Source organism: Drosophila albomicans, chromosome X (genome assembly GCF_009650485.2).
Source record: "Drosophila albomicans strain 15112-1751.03 chromosome X, ASM965048v2, whole genome shotgun sequence".
Classification (NCBI taxonomy): domain Eukaryota; kingdom Metazoa; phylum Arthropoda; class Insecta; order Diptera; family Drosophilidae; genus Drosophila; species Drosophila albomicans.
In genome coordinates, this window is record NC_047627.2 from 30,352,453 (window position 1) to 30,378,105 (window position 25,653).

At 39.6% G+C, this 25,653-nt stretch overlaps 1 protein-coding gene across 3 annotated transcripts; it reads left to right on the top strand.

Annotated features, from left to right (window-relative positions):
• The first annotated feature begins 501 nt into the window (after positions 1-501).
• On the top strand, positions 502-25,588 carry LOC117578211 (uncharacterized). Of its 3 annotated transcripts, none has more exons than XM_034263574.2 (7): positions 502-688; positions 12,635-12,843; positions 12,906-12,996; positions 13,063-20,059; positions 20,428-21,603; positions 21,962-22,602; positions 22,960-25,588. In XM_034263574.2, the coding sequence occupies exons 2-7, from the start codon at positions 12,659-12,661 to the stop codon at positions 24,217-24,219; spliced, it is 10,350 nt and encodes a 3,449-aa protein (XP_034119465.1). In that variant the 5' UTR covers positions 502-688; positions 12,635-12,658; the 3' UTR covers positions 24,220-25,588. The 3 variants fall into 3 exon arrangements, with proteins under 3 accessions (XP_034119465.1, XP_034119464.1, XP_034119466.1); XM_034263573.2 differs by lacking the exon at positions 502-688 and adding an exon at positions 5,792-5,896; XM_034263575.2 differs by lacking the exon at positions 502-688 and adding an exon at positions 10,426-10,560.
• Positions 25,589-25,653: the final 65 nt, after the last annotated feature.

A 25,653-nucleotide genomic window follows, 5' to 3' on the forward strand; every position in this document is an offset into this window, starting at 1 on the left:
AAATGCAGAAAGAAAGATCAATAAATGTCACGCCACTTTTGTCCACTACACTAACGACACAACAACACAACTGTACTTGCAAGAGCAAAGCGCAAATGGCAACTGAACGTAAAGAGCGCTAAGTTTCAGACCACAAGGAAGAAGCAATAGCAGGAACAAAAAAAAAAAACACAATCACCTCACACACACACTGCTTGCGGCGAATTGAAACCAGCGCGTTGCGGCGAATTACACACAATAAATTTATGTATACATTCACACACACATGCACACATATGAATATGTGTGGGTATGTGCTTGAGAAAGAAAATGTTTAAACATATTTAATATTTTTCATATGCGTTAAATTAACAATATAAAAACAAATATTTTATGAAATTATTGACCGCGATTACTTATAGATAATTAATGAGTACATATTTAACATTGTCTTTGCCCGCTGTGACGTCACAATTGCATGCTCTCTTCTGTTTCTCTTTCTGTCTTCAAGAGAGCGCTTTTGCTCACTCAATGTGTGCACGATTTTCGTCAGTTGAGCTGCAACTCTTGAAGTGTAAGCATCACGCGATTCGTGCGGTTACGGGAGAAGTGACAACGACAACAACAACGCCGCGCAAGCATACACAAGTGCACATATATTGGAAGTGATTTAAAAAAAAAAAACAAATTCAGCACCCAGCCCTTAATGGTAAGTCTAGCATAAACAAATATTTTCTCTATGCACATATTGCACTCGGTCTTGTGGTGATTTATTACGCGTATTAAAATTCAATATATGAATGTACATACATACATATGTACATATGTATGTATAATTATTAAATGCGTCGCGGCATTTTTTTTCCCCTTTTTCACGTTTCTACGTCGCTTATTTTTTTTCTTGCGAGTGAGAAGTATGTGTGCGTGTGTGTGTGTGTGTGTGCGTGTGTGTCTGTGTGTGTGTGTGCGTTGCTAGTGTCTGCTTAAGCTTGAAGTACATTGTATGCGATCGAAAACTGTAAAACCCTGTATTTATGTATTAAAACGAATATATGATAAATAGCATATCCTTTTATTTTATCCAAATTAAAAGGTTTCAGCTCCTGAAAAAAATTTTAATATACAATTACTTTAAATAAAATTAATTAATTAATTATTAATTTCATCATATTTGACAACATAATTTTTAGTGTTAAAATAAAAGCTTACAAATTAGAATTTTCTGTAATCGGAGTCTTTCAGAAAAAAAACTAGTATTTTTGAAGTACAGTAGAATCCGGTTATAACGACTCCGCTTATAGCGTCCGACCGGTTATTACGACGAAAACTCGATGGCTTGGTTGGTCCCCATACAAACTTATATGAAAGCGCCTCCGCTTACAACGTCTCCGCTTTTAGCGACTAACCGCTTATACCGACGAAATTTTTCAGAATTCAACCGGATATAGCGACGAAAAAAAAAATTCAGCGAAAAATTGCCAACAAATTTAAGCATCAAACGGCGTAATTATAAATGTATGTATTTATCAGTGATCGGCACCCTTGCTTGTGTGCGTAGCAGCGACACGAAGCTCTTAGACTCTCACTACTCTCTGTCAGTCTTACCCTTCGCATTAGCAACGCTGCTGTTAGAGAGAGACAGTCGAAGTGCAATGCTGACCTCATACAAATGTTTACAGCGTGCGTGTGCAGACCACATAGCCTATTCCGTTATATTTCTAGTTTTTTCTCCTTTTTTTTTTGAATGCGTAATTTCGCCAAATGTGAGTTAATGCGCAAAATGCGTAAAATGCATTCAGTTTAAGCTCGAGCACTTGTGCATTACACCCGCAATGTCTCAAAAAAAATTTTTTTTATTTAAAAATTAATTTGTTTTATTTTAGAAGCCTATTACGAATTGGAAACCATAAAATAAACAAAAAAATTATTTTTTTTTGCTCCTTCCGGTTAGTGCGTCCTCCGGTTATAACGACGTAAAATGGTCGGTCCCTTGAAAGTCGTTATAACCGGAATCTACTGTATTTCGATTCAGTTGAAATTAATGTCTAGACCCTGGTTGGTATACGAAAAGCTTCTAACTACAAGCACTTCGGTTTTAAATTTTTTGGAGTTTGTGAAGAAATCAAATTCCGGGAACACTTTTACTATAATAATTTTTTCTTGCCTCCGAAACCAAGCAATAATTACACTTGAAATTTTATTAAATGACGAGGTTTCGTCTTCCATCGATCGTGATGTATGTAACTGTAGTATTAATATTAAAGGATTAACATGATAATAATATATTAATATGTTTTTAAAGAAGAGAAAACTCAAGTGAAAATCACTAAGTTCCCTTAAAATGCAACGATATAAAAATATGTTAATTAAATTGATTATATAATCATTTAAAACATTGACTACACTATATGAAGACTTCAAACATTCTCAACTACAACTAATCAGGATGTGGATTCATTGCTTTGATTTTGTAATCGACATAATGATCAATGCGTTGACAATTTGACGATATATATCGTCAAAATAACCCTGCACGAAAACTGATTTGATATCTAAGAAATACCCACATGACAAGAATTTCACCATGGAGAATGCGATCACAAGCGTGTGGATGATGAGGCTCACCAGCAAAAGAATCGATTTCCTTGAACCGTCTGGACTTCTGCATAGTATTGGAACGACATTGATATTCATCCTTAGCGATTGATGGACTTTGGATATTAAAAATTATGATTTTGATACATATATCGAGGCGTAAAATTTATGAACTTGGTCACAAATAAGTTTTGAAAGTTGTGGCATTAATCGGACTAGATAAACTGTGGACCCGCTAATAATTTGGAAATAGGAACAGCACTCATATAATACCATATAGGAAATTGATTGAATTTCCTAATAATACGCAGCCGCTCCGATGTAATACATAAAAATGTAACCAATTAATTATAAAAAAGTGACTAATCCAATCATATACAAATTTAAAACTGTATAAAAATCAGTAATTTTTCATTTTGTGGTTGTGGTGAGCTTCGTTTGGGTCTCACCTCAATAAACATGTTGTGACTGATAAACTGTACCGATAAATGTTCGCCGATATATCCACATTTATAGGCATAGATATTTTTATGAGATTTTATAAGGGGCAAATGTGACACTTCAAATACAGTGGTTCACAGCTTATTTCAACCACCACCAACCGACAACTTTGAGTTAGTGTACTGGCCAAACTAAAAGAGGTATTAACTTTATTTAAACGCAGGATTTTAGTTTAATGTTTTAACATACAAGATACTTTTTCATTTATCCACTAATTTTTTGTTTACTATATAAAATTATTGAAAAACAAAAAAATGCCAAAAAAAAAGTACCACAGCTTATTTCAACCAGCTGAAAATAACTAAATATAAATATGTTAAACTGTGTATTTAGAATTTCGTATGACCTCCTTCTTGGTTAATAGCTCCTTCCAGACAGTTTGGAATAGATTCCACCAATTTTTTTGTGATATACGGGCTAATTTTGTCCCATTCTTCCACTAAAGCCGTTTTAAGGTTAGATTTGTTGGAAATTGGCCTTTTTCCGATGTTCTGGTCCAAAATGGCCCAAAAATTTTTTACATCATTTATGTCAGGTTACTGAGCTGATGGTTTCATGACATGACGACAGTTGCACATTAGCCAATCTTGCCCAATTCCTGCCTTAAGCCTAGGGTCATTGTATTGGTAGAAGCGGAAATCATCCTTAATGCCCAGTTTATCTGCACTTTGGATCAAATTGATATTCAGTACCTCTAGGTATTGAGTCTAGTCAATGGTCGCGTCAATAAAATTGAGTTTTCCGACTACGGCTGTGGACTTACAGGCCCAAACCACGACGCTACCACCGTAATGCGTGACTGTAGGCTTTAAATTTATGTTTTGAAGCCCGGAATTTGGATTCTGATCGACATATGGAGCTCCAACCAAGCCAAAAATGTTGATTTTGGACTCGTCCACAAATATGACTAAGTTCCAAAAGTTTTTATCCTTTCCCACATGCTCCTTGACAAATTTCAAAGGAGCCTTTTGATTCGCGCGCCTTATAAACGGTTTCTTGCGCCTTATACTGTCATTAAAGTTACTTTCCCGCAGTATTCTCGAATTGATTCTGGGTGGCACGCCTTACTCAATTCCTCCTCTATAACACTGGCCAATTTTGGTGGCGAAAATTTTGGATTTTCCCGATTTTCCGGACAATATAACACGCGTCGGTCTCATTAAAAAATGCATTGGGTACATTTTTGCCCTTCTCATGCACTATACATTCCCGAAAAAAACAATGAAGTGATTATTTGCACAGTCGAAACACTCAGATGCAGCAATTCGTAAATTTTTGGACGGGAAAATCCATTCTTTAAAGGAGCTATGACGTCATTTTCCTTCTCAATTGTGGTTCACGGACCCATTTTGTAAAATACGCGTGTATTTCGAGATCTAAAGCTTAAAATGTCGAAAATCGAACTTCTATGTATTGAAAATACTATACACAAAGCAATAGATCCATAAAGACCAGTTATTTTCCTAGGAAACTGATCTTCGCACAGCTGCAAAGTTGCTGGTTGAAATAAGCTGTGGTACTTTTTTTTGGCATTTTTTTGTTTTTTCAATAATTTTATATACTAAACAAAAAATTAGAGGATAAATGAAAAAATATCTTGTATTTTAAAACATTAAACTATAATCCTGCGTTTAAATAAAGTTAATACCTCTTTTAGTTTGGCCAGTATACTGATTCAAAGTTGTCGGTTGGTGGTGGTTGAAATAAGCTGTGAACCACTGTATATGAAAAATATGTCATGATATGGTGCTGTGGAAAGTGGCTACAACATTTGTAGGCATTAAATTAATTAGTACTCGGCAATATTCAATATTAACTGAAGTACAAGGTTTTTTTTTTGGGACCATACTACTCGTTTCTGTAATAATTACCTCTAAAGCTCAATAAAAAAATAAACTCTTGCATTTTTCGCAATTTGAATAGCTTGCAATTTCATATGTTTTTACCATTGCTCAACCTATAAAGAAAACTGATGAGTAAATTATTATTTGACTTATCAATTATTTGCAAAGTAAAAGGGAAATTTACAAGCTACGAAGCACAAACAAGAAAACTAAGACTATTTCGACTTCATATTTCAAACTCAACTTCAAAAGCAAAAGTAAATATGGGGAAACAATTTCTCGGAAATTATCAACCTTATAATGATCGTATTACAAGCAGAGTATCAAATTCATAAACCCAGTACACGAAGTTATTGTTAACTTCAATAATTTGCTATTGAGAAAATTATAATATATATATATATAATATATATTTAGCTATCTATCTATCCATTATTTAACTATGTATCTAATCTATTGAGTGGAAAAGAGTCTGCCCCTTCAGTTTATTAGTATTAAGGGAAGGTCGCAGTATTTTTAAAATACTGTTTTTTTTTTTTGCGCCTCTGTCAATTTTCCATTCGTTCAAGCGACACGTCAGCTGTCGACAACGATCAGATACTGACCGCTGAAGTCGTAGTCGGCGACTGAACGTCGAAGAAAAGGCAGCAGAAACATAACAGGAGGCGGACGACTTAAAAAATCGAAAAGCAAACAACGATAAGCTAGCTCTGTTTGGGGCGAATTCATGGATTGCTTGCTCACTCGTCGTCTGTTTGTCTCGATTCTTGCTAGAAGGTCAATACATACATTTAATGCGAACGCAATTTCAGTTTGCTGCCGAGTGTTGTGGCGACACATTGTTTTGAGAACGCGTACCTTCTTTTTTTTTTGCAAAAAAGCTTTAATACAACATTTTTCATCATTGAAGCTTTGATTTCGAAACTGTGCACATCATTTGATGTTGAAAGGGCAAATGGAAAGTTAATATTACCCAGGTAAGCTTACCAAAGCATATATTTATTTAGGATGCTAGCTGTTTATTGATTTAATTGTTTATTTGTTTTCGTTTTGCTATTTTCGACGTCAAATTAGTTGCAAGAATTATCGCCAATATATATTATTATACTATGAACATGTGAATATTTGTGTGTATTTTACTTGCGCAACCTCTATCAAAGTGTCGTGTTTGTGAGCGTGTTCGTGTTCGTGCATGTGCGGGTATTTGTATTTGTGTGAGCGGCGGTTTCGTTTCTCTTTCGTGTTTCTTAAGTGAGCGAATTGACGAACAAGGGGATGTGAGAAAACAGTCAAAAGAAGGAGAACAAGAATAGTAAGTAAAGAGAAAATGTGTGACCGCATTTTGGAATGCTGATGTGACACGATGGTTAGCCGAAGTTGTTCGGTTTCTCTTATCCACAGATATAATCAGTACATTTAGGAAAAATGTGCAATATGTATATTATATCTTTGAAATTATGAATAAAATGAAATTCCCCATTCCAAATGCATTATTTTTTTTTTTTTTTTTTTATTAATGGAGCGACATACATATACTAAATGGATGAGAAGAAAAAAGGAAAATATTTATGATTGACCAAATTATGAAATTATGAAGATGACAAAAATATGGATTGCCAACGAACAGAAAAAAAAAAAAAACAAAAAATTGATTACATTAAAAATTGGGAATACTCAAAATCGGAAATATACAGTTGAATGGAATTATATATATCTTACAAAACTATTGGAAATTGGAAAAGAAACACAAAAAACGTTGATTATATTACTTTAAATCCTAATAAAGGCCCCAAATTGTGATGAAATCTTTTTTGTATACTTGATCATGGACCATAGTCTCAATGATTTAAAATCACTACTGAATAATAATGCACTCCGAAAATATATCGAAATGAGGCAAAACCATTACAAGTTACTGTTTATAGCTGCTGTTGTAATAATTCAGTAGCATAAAAAACAATTCTTCGTCTTTCGAAAATTGATCTTTTGAGAGATCAATAAATTTTAATCGAATAGGAATCCAATCAGATTCTATAGAATTAAAAAAAAAAAAATATATTTTAAAAATTAGTTTTCTTTCAATTTTATTGATATCCACTGTATAATTTCTATTTCTGCAAATACATATTTTCAAAGTATTTCATTAATCTGTCAGTGATCAACCTTTCCAATCGCGGCGTTAGAGTTGCAGCTTTTTTTGCCATTGCTGGAATTATTTTTTTTGTTTTTTTTGTATTTCGTACCCCTTCTTTTGTTCATGATGTTTCAGTAATAAATCCAACGGAAGCTTTGCGCGATAATAAGATATCATGACCATGTAGACAGGATGTGACTATATAGTTGGAATTTATATTACATTGCATTGATGTAGCCAGTTGTCGTCTATAAGCAATGCAGCTATCAGCTCTCGGTCACTCCGAAGGTTTTTATAAATAACAATTATAACTTTAGAACCAGATTACTGTCGGAATAAAATGTGACAACATTGATCAAAATTGCTTACGGGGGTGCCATCCAAGAAATTTCCGGGAATATACTCGACTCACCATTTTTTTTTATTATTTAACTTTCTGTTTATTATATGGGTAATTCTCTGATGGATGTGACCATCTCTACATTGAAAAAAAAAAAACAAACTGAAACAATTTTTAAAAAGAGAAAAGGTAATTCTTATAGCTCTAGATTAGTACTTTAATAAAAGCTAAGAATAGTTTTGGATTTTTTTTTCTGTTTTGTTTTCTGTTCTGATAATTGCAAAAATTAATAAATTTGTGCGCAAGCCAAAAAATGAACGAATTTATATATTTTATCGTAAAATAGAACAAGTTCCTAAAAGTAATCTTAGCTCTAAATATAGTGCTAACCCAAAGCTTCAAGAATAACCTTCATTTATTTTTAAAATTGTTTTAGTTTATGTTTTTTTCAGTGTGAAGACGGTCGCACGCGACAAATTCCGTCAGAGAATTACCCATACACTAAGCAGAAAAAGTCTGCGTACAAACTTAACGCGCAACTTTGATGTTAAATAAAAATATTTTTATTGAAGATATTGGCTTCATTTTTTTTTTTAAATTAACAACATATTTATTATGAAAAAATATAACTAGTCTTCATTTATTTCCATCAGCAACTTTTTTAATTAAAATCAAAAAACAAGAATTACACCAGTTTTCGGACCAGAAAAGTCTGCGTACAAACTTAAATTATTTAAAAAAAAAGCCATTTATTGATAAAACATTACAAAAATTAGTACGAGGTACTACTCCTACTTTTTAGAAATTTTTCGGATTGTTTTATCATGTAAATCCTTCTTATAGTTCTCCTTTATGTCCTGACTAATTTTTGCGGCAGTTGACCCAGGATTACGCCTCACCGACTTCAAAACCTCCAGCTCTTCTCGATCGGTTAGCTTTGGAGGCCTACCAGAATGGGGCTTGGACTGAACTGTGCCGGTTTAATTAAAATTTTTTTGGACTTTTTTAATCATTGAATGCGTTTTAAAAACAAGTTCAACAATTTCCCGCAGAGATTTCCCTTTTTTGGCCCAGTTTGACGAGCGGTTTCCTCCCTCGGGAGCAATTTTGGATGAGTGGATCGAAATACCACCAGAATTCTTAGTGTATGTAAATATTAAAAATATTTTTACAATAAAAAAAAAAAACTGACAACCAAGGTGAACATATTTTCGATGTGACAATATTTGAAAGCCATGATAGCTTCTATTAAATAGGGAGGAGGTACATATCTAACAAGTAAGAAAGTTACAGTCGAGTGTGCTCGACTGTGAGATACCCTCTACCCATTTTGAATAAGGGCAAAATATTGCGGTATTATTTTCAAAATATACCGAAAATACTAAAAATATACCAAATGGTATGTTTGGTATATCGATACAGCACACCATTTAAAATATACCATAGACGGCACAATATACCAGATTGTCGGCCAAAGCAACTAAGAGCCCTAGTAAGTAGGCGATTTGCCCATACAAAAGTATTTCTTTAATAACTTCCACAATTTTTATCTGATCGCAACCAAATGTTCAGGAATCATAACTACTATAGTAATTATAGTATATATCAAAATTCTAGCTTTAAAATTACGCTTGCTATTTGATTTTTTTGATTTGCGGGGGCGGAAGTGGGCGTGGCAAAAATTTGAAACAAACTTGATCTGCGTGCAAACATAACAAATGCAGTCGAAAAAAAATTATAGCTCTTTCTCTTATAGTCTCTGAGATCTATGTGTTCATACGGACGGACGGACAGACGGACATGGCTATATCGTCTCGGCTGTTGACGCTGATCAAGAATATATTATATATACTTTATAGGGTCGGAGATGCCTCCTTCTACCTGTTACATACATTTCCTGCCGGCACAAAGTTATAATACCCTTCTACCCTATGGGTAGCGGGTATAAAAAGCAATCGAACATTGTTGCAAATAGTTTTTCTGCAAAGCACATTAAAATACTTGTTGAAAAAAAGTTTTGAAATCACTTCATTTTAGACGATTTCATTCCCGAGGAATTAAAGTTTTAAATAAAACGTAATTAACTAATTATATTATCCGACAACATTTGTAATAAAGAAAGTAGTAGAAGAAATCGGACACATGTCCAATGTGACATAATTAATGTGAAAATAATTCATTTCGGCACTGTAGTATATTTGTAAACATAATGCTGAGTTTGCAGACAATTTTGCTGAATATAACATATAGAACTTTGTTTTTGTTATGTTTATTTATTATTAATTCGTAAAATAATTTAAAAGTAAATACATATTTGCAATATTCTTTTATATGTGTATATTCCGTATGCTCAATGTTGGTCAATCGGATGTATATGTGTGTGTGTGTGTAAAATACGATAAGCAAGAAGCACCAAAACTTGCATGTGTGTGTGTTTCGTCCGGACGAAAAATGTTTACGTATTGCTCTCAGTTGAGTGTAAGAATGTGCACAGCAAAAGAGATCGTCAAAATGAGGGCGACATGTTAGCCACCCTGAGAACGCTACACACACACACTTACGCAAGCGCGACAAACACACAAACAAATAGCGACGCCAACAACAGCAACGCCACCAACTAAATGCACGACGAGCAACAGCGTCAACAGAGAACAAAACGAAATACGGCGAATTCGTGACCAGCTGCTGTTGTTGAGCTGCAGCGAGTTGCCACACTGTTCATCATTCGACTGGACATTTTTAATAAATGAAACGCAATTTTATATATACAGCAAACTGTTTACGCTTGCAAATAATATTATTTGCAATTATTCCTTACGCTTACGCAGCATATTTGCAAAAGTTGTGTTGAAAAGAAATACAAAAACGCAGTAGTCTGGCAACTCGACGATGCCTTTGGCTCACACATTTATTTACTTTGATTCTCAATTGCCATTCGAATTTCAACGACGAAGGAACTGCGCGTCGATTTTAGTTAAGCGTGTGTTGTGTTGTCTCTCTGAATCTCCTTTTTTTGTGTTTTTTTTTGGCGTTGTGATATAAAAATAAAAATAGTGTGTAATATTAGTGTAAATATTGCAAGTGTATAAAAAGTGCAACTACAAATAAAAAATACCGGCGCGTGTTCTGCAAATTTTGCTGTTGTTGCTGATGTGCTTAAGGAAACGGTGCGTAGAGTTTTTTCTCTCTCCTTTTCAATTTTGTTTTATTTCATTTTGTTAACGGCAGTTGTAGTTGGAGTGCAGTCAAAGTACCTGTGTATGTTTGTGTATGTGTGCATAAGCTGAGCCGCCGTTAGAAACGCATATTAATTTATGTTGTGCAGAAGCTTTTGCTAGGCCGCAAATAAAGAAAATTACCAACAGACAATAAACGTTGTTGTTGTGTTGCCTGCCAATTCGTTCACATGTGTACGCGTATGCCGCTTACACACACATACATACATACAAACAAATAAGCTTGTATTCTAAGTGACAAAGCATCATATGTTTCTAGAATGCAATTCTAGAGATGGTCGCGTGTTTTGTGGCATTGTGTGTCATTTCGTGTCTGCTTTTTGGGCAGACTTTATTTTGAGTTTACGATATATCCATAATCAGTAATGAGAGAGTAATGCGAACAAATTATGAATGAAATAAATAGAAGAAGAGAAAATAAGTTAAAGAAAATTATTTACAAAATACTATTTTTAGAAGAAATTGTTTGAATGTGTCTAATTTATCGGTTTAATACTCAATCTACCCTTAAATTTCGATCTTGTTGGGCAAATTGCGCAACAGAACATATAAAACGTTAAGCACTCAATTTTCGGGACAGAGAAAGAAAAAGAGAGAGGGAAAGAAAAAGTAAGACCCGCATAGAAATGTTGGTTCAAATGTGACCGTAGATTGAAGAAGAAGAGAACATGAGAACTGTCATATTGTGATGTGAGCATAGAAAGAGAAAGATAGAGAAAAGGAATTGTCAGAATGACAGTCTACATTTTCAGCAGTTAAAAAAAGTCTGAGCAACAAACAACTCTCAAATTTAAGATTCTTAATTTGTATACCCATAAAATATAATACCTTTCTATTCTAATTTTGAGCCGGCAGGTAATGAATGTAACAGGCATAAAGTATACAAATTCTTGATCAGCATCAACAGCTGAGACGATTTAGCTATGTGCATCTATTCGTATGAAACACATAGATCCGAGAATCTATAAGATATAGACCCATAATTTTACGACAGTATTTGTTATGTTTGCACGCAGATCAAGTTTGTTTAAAATTTTTTCCACGCCCACTTCCGCCTCCGCAAATCAACAAAAATCGAATATCGAATCGCGAATGGTATACAAAATAATAACTATAGTAATTGTGATTTCTGATTTGGTTGCGATCAGATCAAAATTGTCGAAAATCAAAATCAAATCTAAATCTGGTATATTTTGCACACCAAAAATAAAAAATATATCAAATGGTATATTGATATGGTACTATATTCAATAGTATACCTTGAATGTAGTACCATATCAATATCATATCATATGATATATTTTTTATTTTTAGTGTGCAAAATATACCAGATTGCCAAAGCAACTAAGATATCAAGATATAGTATTGAATGAAGAACCATATCAATATACCAAATGTTGCAGTATTATTCTTAAAATATACCAAACTAGTATACCACATAAATATTAAAAAATAAATATATATCAAATGGTATATTTGGTATATTGATATGGTACTACATTGTATATCTTCATTCAAGATATACTATTGAATGTAGTACCATATCAATATACCAACTATACCATTTGATATATTTTTTATTTTTAGTGTGCAAAATATACCAGATTGCCAAAGCAACTAAGATATCAAGATATACTATTGAATGAAGAACCATATCAATATACCAAATGTTGCAGTATTATTCTTAAAATGTACCAAACTAATATACCACATAAATATTAAAAAATAAATATATATCAAATGGTATATTTGGTATATTGATATGGTACTACATTGTATATCTTCATTCAAGAAATACTATTGAATGTAGTACCATATCAATATACCAACTATACCATTTGATATATTTTTTATTTTTAGTAATTTTGTGGTATATTTTTTTGGTATATTTTGAGATCTCACAGCCGAACACTGTAGCTTTCTTACTTGTTATAATTTGAAGACTAATTATAATTTTTAACTTTTTCTTTTTTCCTCAATTGGGGATTTCATTTCATGTTACCAGAACCTGTAATCGAAGGGCCGAACAATGAGTGACACAGGGGATGATGTCATCGAGGTAAATGGGGACTCCCCATATAGTCGGGCAAAGCTGCAGCAGTTACGCGCTTGTGCTCCCTTTGTGAGGACCTTGGTGACGACCTTTAAACATAAGATGGCCGAAGAGCAATGGACAAAACTTAACATGCTCATGGAACTCTTGGAGAGCGAGAAGTACTACATTTTGCTACAAATAATCATAATTACAATACTAATCAAATCTCCTTCCCAAATAGCATGTCGTCGGCGATGTTTGCGCGCTGTACGGAGTCGAAGCTGACAAATATTGAGACGATGATTAACAAAGTCAAGTCCAAATATGAACCTGTAAGTAGATATTTTATCGATCTCATGGAACTTGCTGAACTTATTATTTCATTCATTCATTTGCAGTTATTGCATCCCACAGAGGTGATCGTCATAGATGGCGACCAGCCAAGCACTTCCACAGCAGCGAGGCGCAATGCAAGTAGAGCCAGTAAAGGCAAGAGTCAAGAGGCTAGCACTTCTGGAACTGCCACTTCAACTGCCGCCGCCAAGACGAATGCTGTCAATGGAATAGCTAAGAAGGCGCCAGCAGTTGCACCTAGGAAACCAGTATTCGATATTAAATCGACGGCAACGTTGCGCCGTGCAAAGACTGTGGCCCCTGCTGCTAAGGCGCCAGAAACTAAAAACAAACCCTTTGTGCCGGCAGCTAAATTGCCAACGCCAAAAGCAGCAAATCCAACAAATTTGGAATCAGAGCGATGTGCTAATCTACCAGCACCAACGGCATCAAACCCAAAGACAATAACAGCTAAAAATGCAGCTGAGAAAACGCAGCTAAAGGAGATGTCAACTGCTGTCAAGGAGACAATTCCTTTGAACTTTGGCTCAATTGCGTCACAAAAGCGTCGTGCAAATCCACCAGCTCCCAGTCCTGAGTTAACAATTGTTCAGGATGACCTGTTGGAAAGGAGGTCGACTGCTGCCACGATTGTTGATCGCGAGCCTGAGCGTCTTGTAGCAGCAGAGATTTCGGCACCTAAGCCTGACTTTGAGCGTCGCTCGAATCCGCCTAAACCGACAAAGCCAACAAGTGGTGTAAATCTGGGTCTCGAACCCTCACTTGCTGCCCGATTGTCCGACATAGACTCGTCGATTGGCAGCAGACGCGTGGATTATGTACGCAGATCTCCAAGGAACACACAAACGCCAATGCATTCAACTTCGTTGACCGATGCCACGTTGGCCAAGTCGTCAGTTTTCGTGCGACGATCAGCTGTTGTTCCCGTACCAACAGCTGATGCGGAGACTCAGCGCCGATCGAATCCTCCGGCACCTGCTGCTTTAGAGGAGGCGCGCAAGAAGTTGGCGGCATTGGCGGCTACACCGGAAACAACACCTGCTTCACCATCTGATTGCACTGATCCACGTGGTCGCAGTGGAAGCTATGTCTCCCAAATACCACCTAAGGCAAGTGTGTCGCCCATCCAATCGAGTGCGAAAGGTCCGACGAGTTGGCCCCGAAAGGAGAACATTCCAGTTAAGAAATTTCCATTACCTCAGTCCATACCAGTGATTGGATCATCCAGCGGTAGTTCGGCAAAGCCAACGACTCACACATCGCCGCCAACTACCAAATCGATCCCGGTGATTGGCTCTCCAGCAAACATCAACAACAACAGCAAGCACAATGCCAACTTGAACATGCCGAACGCATTGCATGGTTCAATCAATTTGAATAGGGCACCGAGTCTGAATAACCTGTCGCCAGGTAATGTTGATGGTTTTGCCAACGGATTTAATAATGGACAAGAGGCCTCTAGTACTCGACGCTATGGCAATCTTGGTGCAATCAACGGCGCGGGCTCACGTGATCCACGTCGTGCTAAATGGGGTCAGAGCAATGGACCCCAACAGCAGCAGCAACCTCAACAACACCCAACAGGATCACAGTATTCACCACAAGGTGGCGGACAACGGCGTGGAGGTCCATCCGGTTGGCAGACATCCAATAATCCAGGCAACTACAACAGCTACAATCCCGGTAGCAATCCGAATGGAGGGAACACCAATAATAATAATCCAGGCTGGAACAACAACAATAATAACAACAGTCACTTTATCAACGGAAGTCCGAATTTCAACTACAATAACCGACCCATGTTCAATCGTGCTACAAGTCTCGGTGGCGGTGTGTCCAATGCCCCTCAAGGACCCGGCAACAACAACATCAACGGTCCGCCATATTCAGGGGCACCGCGCACTTATCGCGAGCATCTGGCGGCTAAGGCCAAGCAGCAGGAGATGCAGCGTCAGCTGGAGGCGAACGAAAAGCAGCGTCAGCTTGAGGCAGCCGAAAAGCAACGTCAGCTTGAGGCAGCCGAAAAGCAGCGTCAGCTTGAGGCAGCCGAAAAGCAACGACAGCTTGAGGCAGCTGAAAAGCAACGACAGCTGGATGCGGCGGCCGCGGCAGAAAAAAAGCGAAAGCTGCAAGAAGCTGAGAAGCAGCTTGACGACGGACAAGCGGTTGCGGCACCATCCCGCATGGAGAGCGATAACGTCCAACTAGACACATCGTATCGAAATGTGGTGTTGACGGGCACCACCAACAAGAAGCTCGACTTCAAGATACCAAAGAAGGCGAGTTTGGAAAAACTGTCGCGAACAAATGAGGTAAGAGGTCAGAATAATGATAAAACCAATAAGTGCGAAGAGTCGATCGGCGTTGACAATAATAATAGTGAAGAGCAAAGCTCCAGCAAGTCGAATAAAACAAACAAATCGAGTAAGAGCCATAAAGTAGCAAAAACAGTTCATGTTGATAAAGAAAAATCGGATAGTGCGGAAAAAGTGTCTAAAAGTGATAAAACGGTAGATAAGGAAAAAGCGGACAAGTCGAAGAAAGTGGTTAAAGTCGATAAAGCTGACTCGGATAAAACGGATAATTCTGACGCAAAACATAGTTCGTGTAGTGCGGCGAAAAAAAACAAATCGGAAAATAAGAAAGACGAGGATGTCGACGAAACGTCCAATAAACCTGAAACACCGGAAAAAGAAAAGACAAAGCATTCGAGCAAAGATAAGAGTCCAGCGGAAAAGTCTAATTCGAACGAGAACAAGGAGAAAAAGAAACCGACGGCAGACAATACAGACAACGTTGAAAATGAACCACCAAGCGTGGTTGAAACTAACGAGAAACAATCAGCGAACAAACAATCCGAAGTGGAATCGGCAGACTCGCATCAAATGTCCCCAAAACGCAATCGCAGCCAAAGCAAACATCTCAAAGGCAGCAAGTCGACTGCAAGTCCAACAAGAAAGGACGATGAGCTGCAGGAAACTGCCGTCGAAGATGATCCGGTACCGACTGTGGTTCAGCCGAATGTTGAACAAAATACCGAACACCATGCAATCGAGTGTAAGCAAGAAAAAGTAGTGTCCGAAGGGTTGCCCAAGCTGCCAAAGTTAAAAGTGGTGCTAGGACCCAATGCGCATGCAATGGTTGTTATACCGAGCGATGCAATAAATACAACAAAGTCACCATTGAAAGAAATGCCAGAGTTGAAACGCATATTGAAACGTCGCAAATCGATGATGCCGACCGCGAGTAAACCGATAGTCGATAAGTTGGAACTCTTTGGTGGTGTTAGTCTCAATTACGAGGATCTCGTCGACCATCAACGAGAACAGCAACAGCTCAGCAACACCGCCAATGACGAGGTGACGGCTGAGAAAGTTGAAGTTGCGCAGTCCTCGCAGCAACGTGTCAATAGAAATTTGGCCATCATGTTCGAAAAGACCAGCGACAATTGCAGCGTCTCCACGCAAAATATTTTGGCCGGCAAGCGGCGATCGCGCCTGAACGAGCTAACGCTGAACGAGACACAGCTCAGCCGGAATGTCTTTAATCCGCGGACTATCAGGCCAAAAAGAGATTCCTCGAAGGCTGGGGCAAATGCTGATTCGCCCAAACGCAAAAGGGGGCGACCCCGCAAAGACCCTGGAGAGTCCCCAGACAAGCCAGTAAATCAGCCAGCGGCAAAGACCGCAGTTCCACCAGCGCCTGCAAGTGATGCTGAGAATCTGCTCCCACCACCGCCCAAGAAGAAGTCCAAACGCAGTGAGCTGGAACAGCTCAACGATGACATTGCCCAAATGTATTATGCAAACGATGTGATTCACGCCACCGGACGTCGGGCATGCTCCGCTCAACGACGCGGGAGCAGCACAAGTAGCAGTATTAGTAACAGCACCAGCGCTGAGTTTGCACCGTATATACGTAATGTGGCGCGTCGCGGACGTCACTATGAGGCTGGTCGAGGCTTTAATCGTGCTGCATTTAAGGCACAACAGGTTTTGCGTCGTCAGACAACTAAAAAACTCCGAGTGCGTGTTGCACGTTGTGTGCAATTAGAGCAAATGCTCAAGGAGTCGAAAAACGAAAAAACCTCAGCTCGTTCGAAGAATGCGACGTGTCTGGTGAAGAATGTGAATCCTGAATGGCATTCACAGTCATCGGCCGTCACCAGTTGTGTAATTTGTGCCCAGAACGTTAGATTCGCAGTGTCGCATTATGTGCAACATCACGGCGAGTTCTACGGTGCTCGTTTGCCACCTAATAAGCTGGAGAACTTGCGAGCCGGGAAGCTCTCGCGTCCAATCTACCGCACAAGTGGATCGGTTACCAAATATAATCATGTGTGTGTCTTTTGCCAGAAGCAGCTGGAGATAAAGAACACCAGTTGGGTTGAACATTATGCGCGTCACACCGGCGAATTTAATTTTCAGTGTTCGAGCTGTAAAAGTCCCCGGTATCGTCAACATGAGGGGGATCAACATGTGTTAAGATGTAAACCAGGAGCGCGCTTATTAGCTATATCGTCCTATCGACGGACTGCACCGGTTGTAATCTATGTGTGTCGCCTTTGCAACTTTTGCCAACTAAGCCAGCACAATTTGAAAAAGCATCTGCAAGTTCATCATGAGATCTCCGAGCCCACGCAGATGGATCTCAATCAGCAGCTGACTATCTATACTACCGAAAATGTGCCTGCGGCCAGTACAAAAGCGGCAGCCAAGCGCTTGATTGCACGACACAAGAGTGAGATGGCGAAGCTTAATAAAAAGAAACAGTCGCCAACATCCAAGACGAATCCAAAAGTGCGCAAGAAGCCCATCAGCAACAAGGCCAAGACGGAGCCCCCTGAGCAAGCCATCAGTCAGCCAGTGAATGAGCAGCAAGCAGAGTCGATGGGCAGTGCCAGTGACATCCTGGGCATGCCACCAACTCGACCAGACGAGGAGCAGCTGCTCGTCATCAATGAATGCAAGCTCGAACAAAACGAATATCTACAAAGCTCTTCACAGACTGAGCGAGTTAAAGACGCTACGATGCCGCCTGCAGAGGCAGAGCCGAATTCAGACGTAGAAGTAGAGCTCGATGTGGACGACACATCATCGCCAAAGCTGGAAGTATCAATTGCTATATCGGCGACGCCAATTCCAGGGGAATTTTTGGCTAATGAGACCGTTGCGGAAGAAGATCCATTATCAACAGCTGAAGAGTTAATACGGAACGTAGAGCAAGAGGAAGTACCGGAAGTAGCTCAACAACCGGAGCCCGAAAAGGAAGTAGAGCAACCGCAGCAAGTGGAACAGCAAGTAGAGCAACAAGCGCAAGTCGCAATAGAACAGGCAGATGAGGAAATGTCAGAGTCGCAACCGGACGCAAATCAAGACTTGGATCAACAACAGACGTCTGAACAGAACATAGAGCAACAGCAGGTGTTAGACGTGGACGTGGACATGGGCGCGGAACAGGAACCGCATGTGGAGGAACAGAAGGAAAATGAATTGGAGCCAGATGTAGAGGGAGAACTGACGTCGGAACAAAGGCGTAAGGGTTCCAGCAGCAACAAGTCACTATTCCGCAACTTTAACAAGTTTTGCAATAAGTTGAAGAGTCGTGGAAGTCGCTCATCTACGTCGAGCAGCACCAATAGCATCGGAAGTGCTAGCGGCAGTAACGTCAAGGGCAAACCCTCAAATTCACCCGACCACAGCTCCCTCGAATGCGAAGTTCCCGAACTAAATTCCCAACCTGAAGTGATAGTCGACCTGCCATCAGCGCCTACGGTATCGCCATCTGAAACCGAAATAATCCCCATACAGTATATGATTTGTGTGCAGAATGTTGCATTCCGTTTGCGAGGCTCACCGACCCTGAAGCCTGCTTATTATTGCCGAGTTCCAGACTGCTTGTTTCTCTTCTCGAATGAGATAGAAGGTCTGGAAAATCATTTTACACGCAGTCATCCGTCGCTGCGTTGGAACGGCAGCTGTACTGAGTGCAGTCTACCCGTCAAGGAAGTGCCCGATAATTTGACCATTCGCGAGGAGCTGCGGCATATGGTGCAAGTGCATGTGGATGAAATTGGGGCGCATAAGCCACCGGAGCCGGCTGTTGAAGATGCGCCACCAGAACCTGTGCTGCCCAAGCTGCGTGTGCGTCGTTTTACGGGAGATCGTTTAGTCCCAGAGGCCGACCAAGCAATCGAATCGGAAGCTGTGCCCCGAGAACTTGTTGACGAGAATACAACGCTTAGGAGTTTGTTACTCGCCCAATCCCGTCCGCCAAGTCACCAGCAACAACAGCTGAACGCCGCCGGTGTCGGAGAGTTTCTGTGCGCCAAGACACCGTCAACGACTGTGGATGTGGCCGATGTTATAAATCGCGACTCGGAATTGGGACTCCAAATCAATCATGTATACAGTCTCGCCGATACATCCATTCCTCTCATAACGGGCGAGACGGTGCCATTGCCTGTAGCCACTAATGATGACTACGTGATTACACAGAGCCTTACCCAAAACTATGAGGGTCCCATTCCGACGGAGATCAACATATCTATTGAACCCCGACTGACAAGTTCACCACCAAGGAACGATCGCACACAAATCGCTGGCAACCGATTCCGTTGTATGGCGCCAAATTGCAATTACTGCTCCCACACAGTTATGTGCATACGGGAGCACATGAAGTTCCACAGCTTCAGTTTCGGACCGAAGGACTATCTGCAGTGCTCCTATTGCAGTCATGTCGGCAAGGATGTCGACGAATATGTTCAGCATGGTGTTCTCCAGCACGGTTTGGCCAGTCGCGAGGAGCTGCAGGAACCCAATTTGTCCACCTCTGTGGCATTAAGTCAACGCATACGAGATGTGCTCAAGGAACGACGTGCTCCATTGGCACTCAGCACAAGCGCAGCAACCGCGAGCGACACTAATCAAACGAGTAATCTAACAACGCTAGAGGAAGCAACGGCGAATGCGGCGGAAGCAAACAACAATACTTCCATCTGTGCTATATTCGACGAACTACTTAAGGACACAGGATTTACCGGTAAGTCTTCTAGATCATTTTATCAAATAAAAATATCGAAGGGTATCGATAAAGTTGAACCACAGTTTGAAAAGCAAAAATCTTGAAATCTTTAGAGGGATTTGATAATAGATATTCCTTAAGAGTCCCTGTAATCTCAGTAATAGCGGGAGTGGGGTAAGATTATAAATAGAATACCTTAGTTGATCAGGGATCAGAACACAATACATTGAAAAGTCAGAATCACATTTGTGTGAGTCGGAAAAGCCTGAGCATTTCTAACGGGTTACTTAATTTCTCTAATTCACTCAAGAAAAACTAACTAAACTAAGAAAAACGAACACTTAGTAGCTTAACCTAATGCGTGTTTTTTTCCCAACCTTGCACAGACGACAGACTTTATGCGTGTCCCTTTAAGGGATGCAATGTCAATCTGACCGAGGAGGCATTTGTCAACCATGTGCGTTACCACAAGAGCAGCAATCCGAATGCAGGTCCATTGATCTGCAAATTCTGCAGCCAGATGTTCGAGAAACCCATAGCACTGCGATCCCATCTGCAGCACATGCATCACCGTCACGAATACTTTTGCAGCATTTGCCTTGAGACGACAGTGGATCAACGTTTAATGCTACATCACGTGCGTGCCATGCACAATTCGGAATTCCAGAAGCTAAACTGTCAGCAAATCTTCCTCGACCTCACGGCCGCATTCGATGCGGTTGCAATGCCCAAGTGTTGGCTTAGCGCCATGGAGCAACCGTTTCTTCAGAAGCAAATGGAGAATTTCCTTGGCCGTTTGATCGAGGAGTTGCGTTTGCGACGCACTAGAAACAAATTGATCTACAAGCCAAGTGAAATGCATCTGATTGCCAAGACACATCTGATTTCCAAGACACATGGTGGCGGCCAAGGACAGTTGCAGTGTGGAGAATGTCAGCATTTAACCTATTCCAAGGATCTCTATAATCATCTGCAGCAGCATAGGGAGTTAGCGGTACGTTTAGCGTATCCCCCCGAAGAAGCGATACCGGATGTTCGGCAACCCAACCAACAGGAGCTCATCACCACAGTCGAGGCATCGACATCATCCCAAAGCGTAGCTCAGCCAAATGCCGACGAGGTTGAGTTGGCTATTGCGCCGGCAAAGTTGCCGGTAGCTGGAAGACAAACGGTGGTCACGCCACGCTTTCACTTTGTGCCCAAGGAGGTGCGCTACAAGTGCGGTGTACCCGACTGTGGCCAGCATTTCGACACAGAGCTGGGGTTGAGCCAGCATCTGAGCACTCAGCACAGCTATGGAGATTGCTTTAAGTGTCCGCATTGTCGCTATGAGGATCATCTACTAATACTGGAGAAGGTACTGGAACATTTGAAGTATCATAAGCGATACGTCTACCAATGCGGTGCGTGCAGCTCGTTTGCGCCAAAACGCTCCATAGTTGATCGCCATATTCACAACAAGCATCCCTCAAAGTTTGGCGCTGATGTCGATGTGATTATCCATAAGCGTGATGATTTGACAATGCACACCAAGCTAGCGGCAGTTCGTTGGTTCAAGTCGTGTAAGTTTGTCTAAAAAATACTATAACTAACAAAATATACTGAAATGTTGCACAAGTTTGATCTATTATACTTAAAGTTGTACTTGATGTAACGAGAACGTACTTTTCATATTGTTTAAATATACCAAATGCATATACCTAAAATATAGTAAAATTGATTGCATATACTAAAAGATGTATTTGGTATATTGCGAACATAACTCATCATATTGTTTAAATATACCTAAAATATGCTAAAAAGTTCCAAACGTTTGATTTTATATACAAAAAGTTGTATTTGGTATAACGATAACAATGTGAAAGAGTGTGTGTCGAGTGTGCTTTGTCTCATACAATTTTCCATTCTTGTTTAAATTAGTGAATCTGCCGCACACTTCGTCCGATGAATGGTTCTGTAATCTATGCCACGCTGTGCTCGCCACCGAGCAACAGATGATTAGGCACACGGCGGTGGCACACCAGCGTATGTATCAGTACTGCTGTCCGTATTGCGAATACGGCTACAAGGACCTCACGAGAATCATACTTCACATACGTCGTAGCCATGCCAGTAAACGCATCCAGCCGCTGCAATGTTATCTGCGCATCAAGTGCAAAAATCGCCAGACACTCGGTTTTATTTGCAACACATGCCATGAGCCGACCAACAGCTTACACAAGATGGGCAATCACTGTCTGCAGGCCCATTTAAATCGCTTTCAGTACAAGTGTCGCCACTGCGACTTTGGACACTCTCAGATCCGCCCCGTCGCCGTTCATATGACGCAGGAACATCCCGGATTGCCAGGTCTACCCATTCAGCAGTTCGATCGCTTGTCCAACGACATGCCCGACGATGACTTTTGGAACATGGCCCAAATATTTGCGTCAAAGGGTCACGTTGAGCCATCTGAGGCAATCTCTTCCAATAACCATGCGCAGGCCGTTCAGATTTTTGAACCCATCGAGTTGTCGTCGGATGAAGAGGATGACCAAACGAATAACGCTGCGTCTGCTCAGGTACGTTTTTGTGCTTCTACATTTATATTACTATATTTAGCGGTATCGATAGGTTCTGATAACTATTTAGTTGAAGGCTTAATTATAATATAAGTAGTCGATATCTGACTACTAACGTTATCGATAGTAACCGATAACTGTCCGATTGCAGACTTTCACTACATGAGTAAAACACGATATTTATCGGTAACGATAGTAACTTTAACTGTTTAGTTAACGGCACGAATTAAACTCAATATTTTCGGTATTGACATTAACTGATAGTTGCAGGCTTAATTTATAACTTGTTTTATTTGTAATCTCTAATGAAGTTTACCTAATCGACAATCTCGCTCTCTCTCTCTCTCTCTCTTGCAGAAGCAGTACGAGTTCGCGTGCTCGCATTGCACGGAGACGCGTCACAACATTGACGAACTGAGATCGCAACACTGGGCGATCAAGCATCCCGAGCATCCCTTCTACTTCTGTGTGCAACCGCAGCTGTGCTGTCCGGTGTGCTACGGCTTCAAGGGGAGTGCCAAAGCACTGCTGGAGGAGCACTTGCCGAATGTCCATCATCGCCGCACGTTGGTGGCCTGCGATGTGCGTCAAATGCGCGAATGCGGCTACTGCAACAAGACGTACAAAGAGTGGCCAGAGTTGGTGCAACACATGACAATCGAGGCGCATCTGGCCAACGATCTAAAGAATCTAACAGATGGTGAACTCAACGAACTGATCGAAATGGGAAGCACCGAGAACGAGTATTATCAATGTAATCTGTGTCGGGTGTTGATGCCATCGAATGTGGCAATTGCGCTACACGGAACCGTGGAGCATTCGGATGTAGAGGACACATTTAGCTTTCGACTGGTAAAGAACGCGATTATCTATCACTGTTCGTTCTGCATGTACGCCTCGGTGGATGAGTTGGAAACGTTGCGTCACATGCTCGATCATTGCAAACGCTTTGGCACCTGCCACTTGTGCGCCGAGCACTTGAACAGCGGATTCGATGAGTATATACAGCACTGCTATTCGAGTCATCGCGATCAAGTGGATAACTTTGATGTCATCCATCCGTATGATGAAATGAAGAAGTTCCTTATGCAAGTGCTGTATCAATTCCAAAACGGACTCATCATCAGCAAGAGCAGCTTACGCGACACTCGCTTCAGTCACGAACGTGCCATCCATCAGCTATACAACGAGCTCCGCAGCAAGGCGGCCAAACCGCCAATACCGCGAATGCTTTTCAGTCAGCTGCAGTCACGTCATGTCACCGCCACGCTGCAGTTGAACACAACGACGACGACGACACCGACGGCGATGCCTCGAATTCAACAACGTCGCAAGACATTGAATCCTAACGATATGCAGCAGTTGTTCACACAACAACAACAACAACAGCTGGCGGCGCGTCACGTCAACAAACCCAACGTAATCTGGCACACGTCGTTTACAGGAAAATCAGCAACTCCTTCCCAGCAGCAGCAGCAGCAAATCCAAATCCTGCCAACTTCCTCGACTGCCGTCGCTCCCCCCAAGCCGCTGCCCATTCTGCAACGCATCGCCAAGCGACGCAACACTTATGTGGACCCCGGAATGTTTTTAGCCAAACGTCCTTGTTTGCAATAGACATTGAACCTTGAACAGAATAAAACCCTTTTAAGCAAACAACCTTGTTTGCATTAGACTTGAACTTTAAACCAGATTAGACCTAAAACCATCGCCACATGGATCAACATTGTCATAGTTCATAAAAAACACTATACTTTTTTTTAAGAGTTCACACACACTCTTGTTAATACGTAATAGGTATTTAATATCGTATTTATAAGTAAAGTGATATATGCTCAATTAATATGTTATACATTACACAACAAATTGTATAACATAGATTATAGATTTGTTCGGCAGTTTAAAACCCTGATAAGTTATTATTATTATGACGAGCATAATTTGTCGCTTTTAATGTGGCTTGTCTATATATAATGTTATGCATAATACATCTATGTTATATATAGACAAGACACACTTAAAACTACAATGTTTGCTCGTCATAATAGTAATAACTTACTCCATTGTTCCATCAGGCTCTCAACTGTCTAACAAATCTATAAACCATATACATAATTCGTTGTGTAATTAGATTATGAATCACTCTCTAATTATAAACACATTTTTTTTTATCAGTTAAAACATTTTTGAAATAAGCGTTGATGTACCATAATTAAGAATCACTCTTGAATGTTAAACCCTTTCTTAAATTATTAATTCATCAATAATCTATATAATTCGTTGAGTAATTAGATTATGAATCACTCTCTAAATTATCAACATTTTGTTATCACTTTTGCGTTTATATTCCACAATTTAAAAAAAAAAAACAGAAATTGAAATGTCAAAATGTGTTTATAACAATTAAGAATCATTTCCGAATTATAAACACATTTTTGTTACTCATTATCAATTCACAAAATTATCGTTGATACTCCACATATTTTTGGTCTTACATTATCAATTCACAATCCATTTATTTTTTTCCACTTGTAACACATTTGAAATAAGCGTTTATATTCCACAATTTAAAAAAAAGCCACATATTGAAATGTCCAAATATGTTTATAATAATTATGAATCACTTCCTGCACATTTTTGTTACACAACATTATTAATTGATATTCCACATATTTTTGTTCTTACATTATAAATTCACAAGCCATTGATTTTCTTCCATTTGTAACACTTTTGAAATAAACGTTGATATTACACAATTTAAGCATGTCAACCAATACATTACTTAGATATTTAGATAAGCTTTATTGTGAAAGCACAAGTAAGACTAACATTTATTATATTTTTAAGCCTAAGTAAACTATGTTGTAAGCTCTCTCTCTGTCTCGAATAAGAGATTTTTGATAATTATTAGGAGCGCGAGACTGGCTCAAGGCAAAGAGCACATTCGAGATGTATATAAATCGAGTGTACATACAAAAAAAAATAACTGATATTAAAAACTACACACAAACACTTTCAAGTTGCTTGTGGTATTGTGTACCATCTATGAAT